Below are 4,746 nucleotides of genomic sequence, written 5' to 3'. Positions count from 1 at the left end.
TCGTTTCCTATTCTTTATTTCTTCAGTCAGAGACAACCACAAAACTCTCCCAAATCTTCCCCTCAAATAAATCCTCTTGATTCCCCCCCCCTGCGCCCCAGACTGGTTCATCGTGCTCGCTTTGGCACACGAAGGAACAGCAGCATGAACTTTAAGCACAGCTACTTTAACAAAAATTAGGTAACGGCAGTAAGTTTACCTATATCTGGTAACATGCATTGGCCAAACCAAGTCATTACTCTTTTGCACTGAAAATATTTCTGAGTGGCAGATTTTGCTGCTTAATAAAGAACAGCTTGGGAAAAAAAAACAACTTGAAGCCTCACTCCCTCACACGCTTCCCCAAAAAGTGACTAAAATGCAAGGCGGGAAGTACCTCCCTGGATTCGTATTTCCAGCTTCATTTATGTTAAGTCAAAGACCAACAATAGAATGTTTCTTAATCTGTTTATCAAAAATAATCATTTGTGCGGACAAACCCTCTGATTTTCTCACTCATTCATTTTTTAGCTTGGTCTTCCAGTAAATCTTTAGCTTCATTGATTTTGGCCGCTACATATGGAGAACCGCCTAGAAGAAAGATAACTCATGTCACATCAGGTGAAAGAATTCTGTGTTGTTAATAACGCCAGAGTACACAGGAAAATAGCACGAGCGTGGTCTGAAAAGGATCCATGTTCAAGAACAAACTTCATTATGACTGAGGCCGCGTAAGTTTACACCTACAGTCAGCGCAGGAGCTGAACGTGCAGACAGCTCATTCCGCTGTGGCTGCTTTTCGTTTACTGGAGTGGGTTTTTTCTCCAGTTTCATCAGGCATAAATGAATTGGTCACTAATGGCGCAGCCTAAAGTTTGTTGTGAACACAGAAGTGTTAAACTGGCCAATCTGCAGATAAACCTTCCCCCCAGCTGAAGGCCAGCGTCTGAGCTGCTGCTGGACCGACGGACTGGGGTGGTTTTTAAACGGGACAGACAAATGACTTACGCAGGTACTGAACCACAATCCACAAATGCACTGAAATTGGGCCCGGCCCTGAGGTGCAGAGATGCGTACCGCGCCGTGGTAGCGTGCGTACCACTTACTAGAATTGCTCTATTTACTTGAAACTTCATTTAACTTATTTAGGTCACGTGAAATATGCTCCTAGCACTCTTCTAGGTTCCACGTATATTCAGTAAAGTTAATTTTGAAGTTAACTTCTGCTAGATATTATCTATGAAAGGCGTATACCAAGGATTATTTTGGATTTTTAAGCCATTTTACCTTTGAAGTGAGGATTAAAAAGTTAAATGCCAAACACTAACAGGTGATTCTGACTTACTGAAGTAAAGAGAATTTAGAGCAGGTACAGACACCTCAAGTTAATAACTTTAAGCATAACTAGATTCTGAGCCTTCAGAGTACCAGGAACAGAAATACTTCCCAGTTCAGTGCCTCCGAGAGACACAGAAGGCTCAACGCCTGCCAGTTATCCATCGCATTCAAACCAACTCAAACTCACACGTGCACAAAGTGCGCAAATATACTCTGCTCCTTCATCTAAAATTAAGGCAATTCCAAGTCTCATTTTAATCCGATATGCACCAAAGACAGAGCAAGTAACAATCTGTTCCAAAATCTGTTTGAATCCGTTCCAAGAGCGTAAGGATCGAAGTACCCTAAAAGTTTTTTCACCCAGAGCTTTCTGGGGTTTTGTAGGAGCTGAGGTAGTCACGTGGCAGTCACTTCTGCCCTACGCAGTGCTATTATCTGTGTTAAAAACATGTATTAATTAATCAATGTGACTTAATTTACTTACCTTTATCTGGATGATTCAGAAGCATGATCCGTCTATGAGCTTCTCTAATTTTACTTCTGTTGGCTGTAGGGCTTTAAAAGAGAGAGAAAAACTGACTTAAGGGAACCTCTAAAATTCCCCCAGCTCCTTAAAGGATGTCTCAGAACAAGCGAACGCTGTCTCTGCATAAACTCTTTAGCTTACACGTGGTTTTGTTTTCCTATTACTGATGTGTAGCATCTAAGTCCTGGAGAGGGTTTCTAATTTTTTCCCAAAATACTGTGTGCTGACGACGCGCTAGAGCAGTCAAATACGGTGGGGACATTCACACGGTTGAAAACAAACAGAACTACGTTGTAACATTTTTATTGGGACAACTTCCTAAAGGCTGGAGGAAAACAATAAAATAAAATATGCTCTTGAGTTATTTAAAAACAAACGACTGTTTGTATGCAAACTCCACAGTTGGAAGTTGCCTTCAAATAGAAATGGTTCTTGCTCTCTATCTTATTAGAAAAGTTTGTGGGTTTAGTCTTAAGCCTCTTTAATTTTTGGCAGGGATAGCTACCATACTTGTATCTAAGGTGTTCTAGAGTAGGAGATGACTTCACTCCTCACGCGAGAAACGGGGGTGCAGCACCCTCACACTGCGTCTCTCTCAATCTCACCAGGAGTGAGCAGCCCAGCCCGGCTCCCCGCACCGCGTCAACCCCGAGGCTCCCTGAGAACGGCGCGTTTACCGGGACCTGGATTTGGCTTTTGAACCTGCTGGGACTTTGCAGATGCACAGAAGTCCAGCTAAGCTTAGCTTTAAGTGAGGTAACGTGTAGCAAAGAATCCCAAATAAATACAGAAAATCCTGAAAGGTTGGTCGTGCTGCCTGACTCGGCAGTGACGTTCCCAGGGGAATCTGGGCATAGGACAGTCTTAAGCATTGAGAACTGTGTCCTTTTCAGACCAGGCCAGCAACCAGGTAGCACCGCAGCCTCCTTTTTACCTTTCGTTTGTAATAACTTTCCTTTTACCTCACTCCTAGTATTAAAGCTGCTTCTCGTTTAGTCATTTTGGGTTCAAATCCACCTCTGTAATAACCACTGAAGGCCTGAAAGAGAAAAAGTCTTAGTTAAAAAAACACTACTTTGTAAGTTTATCAGTCAAAACAACTCATTATTGCTTTAGTAGCTGCTGAGCTTTTAGTCTGTAAGAACACTCCGAAGCTGCTTTTGCACTTATAGTCAGAAATTCAGTTGGGAGTATCATTATTTAAACGAGTACTTAAACTTCCCAAAACAAGTTCTCTATTCATCTATCACCACCGGAGTTGCTGACATTAATTGTTATTACTGACAAAATTATTTTTAGTATTAGAAGAAAATACAGTAATGCTATATAGAGACAACAGCCTGTATTATTTCACCGAGTAAACTTTTAAATAAAAAGATGTTACTGATAAAGAAAAACTTACAGATTTTGGTAGATTCTGAAGTGCTTGTTTAACTTGCGGCTCCATTTGCTTCATAGCTTTTAGAGCATAGCGACCTTAAATAAATCAGTGTTGAACAAGGCTAAGTATAATGTTTCGTAAAGATTTAGCAATTCAGCTCAACTGGTAACTTGTGGAATAAATTTTTTGAGGACATAAAAAAGTAAGACCTTTGATCTGTTCTTTAATTACATGTTTCTCAATACAGGCTCTCCCAAGAGCATCCTGGACGAGTTATTAAAGTACCTTACAACCACCAGCACCGAAGCAGGGGATGGTAAGCACAACTGGGTGTTCGGTGTCCCCCCCCCCCGTCATCTACAAACCTGCAAATCCAGCTGCCGCTATGGTCAGCCCAACCGCCACCATGGTGCTGGCCTACACAGGGAAGACATGAAGTAGTCACTTACCAAAGGAAGAGGACAAAAGCCCCCCCGGCGATCCCTACCGCGGGCCGGACTGGTGTGTGCCTTGCAACCACCACGCCTAGGGGACAGGCGCTCATGACACCAGTTACTCCGGCCGCGGGGCTCCGAGCGCAGCGGGGCGGGAACCCCCCAGCCGCGGGGCCGAGGGAAACCCGGCCCGGCAGCACCGGCCCGCTCGGCGGCCCCCCCCGGAGCCACCGCGGCCTGTGCGGGGCAGCGCCCCGGGCCCCGCGGCCGGACGGCCCAAGGACAGACGAGCTCCTCGGCCCGGGGCAGGGCTAGGGAGCTGCGGGCCCAGGCGTGAGCACCCCCCGGCTCCTGCGGCGAGACTCGCCGGGCCCGGCCCCCGCCGCACTCACCATGGCCGACCCGACCCGGCCGCGGGCCGCGCTGGCGGAGCGCCCCGCCTCGCCGTACGGCACCCGGCACGGCCGCAAAGCCGCCACCGGCTGTCGTAAAGCGGGGCGGGGCGAGGCGGGGGCCGTGCCCTGGGGAGGGGCAGCGCCGGCACCTCGGGGGGCGGCCGCAGCCGGCTGGGATGGCGGCGGGGCGGCGGGAAGGGCCGAACGCGGCGTCGCGGCCTCACGGGAGCGGCCGTGCGGGGGCTGCCGGCGGTGCCGGTCAGCGCTTCCCTTCCTGCTCTAGAGCCTCCTCGCACTCCAGAGGCGTTTCTTAGAAAAAGTAGCGTTTCCGCCATCCCGTTTTTCTTGTCTCTTGTTCTAGTCACTCGCGCCCCTTCTGCCCGTCCCGTTTTCGCTGGGCCGTGCTCCCGTCGCCTCGCCTGGGCCCGTCCCCGTCCCCGCCCGGGGGTGTCCCCGGGGGTGTCCCCTTGGCGCTGGTTCCGGGTGGACGAGCCCAGTTACCTGGCCGCTGAAGATGACTACGAAGCGAGGGGCAACTACAGGCCTGGCCTCGCATTCGAGTATTATTAATAACGTAGTGTCATCTCTTCGTAACACGGTGTCTGTAATGACACTGTGCTCAGGCAGCGGCCCGGTGTCCGTCAGTCTGTCCGTGGGTCGTGTCTGCAGTCACGGCGTGGACACCGGGCACGT

The 4,746-nt window shown here is 48.7% G+C and overlaps 1 protein-coding gene and 1 long non-coding RNA gene across 2 annotated transcripts; one reads left to right on the top strand and one right to left on the bottom strand.

The window, feature by feature from the left end:
- Positions 1-4,428, bottom strand: DNAJC19 (DnaJ heat shock protein family (Hsp40) member C19). The gene is made up of 6 exons (XM_074593252.1): positions 4,051-4,428; positions 3,590-3,641; positions 3,246-3,319; positions 2,806-2,882; positions 1,802-1,872; positions 1-570 (listed from the first exon to the last, which is right to left on the bottom strand). The coding sequence occupies exons 1-6, from the start codon at positions 4,051-4,053 to the stop codon at positions 500-502; spliced, it is 348 nt and encodes a 115-aa protein (XP_074449353.1). The 5' UTR covers positions 4,054-4,428; the 3' UTR covers positions 1-499.
- LOC141745462 (uncharacterized) lies at positions 577-3,590 on the top strand. The gene is made up of 3 exons (XR_012587768.1): positions 577-710; positions 2,452-2,599; positions 3,472-3,590. It is a non-coding gene; the product is annotated as an uncharacterized LOC141745462 (long non-coding RNA).
- Positions 4,429-4,746: the final 318 nt, after the last annotated feature.

This window comes from Larus michahellis, chromosome 6 (genome assembly GCF_964199755.1).
Source record: "Larus michahellis chromosome 6, bLarMic1.1, whole genome shotgun sequence".
Classification (NCBI taxonomy): Eukaryota; Metazoa; Chordata; class Aves; order Charadriiformes; family Laridae; genus Larus; species Larus michahellis.
Note: the sequence above shows the minus strand (reverse complement) of the source record. Positions and strands in the feature narration are given on the sequence as shown.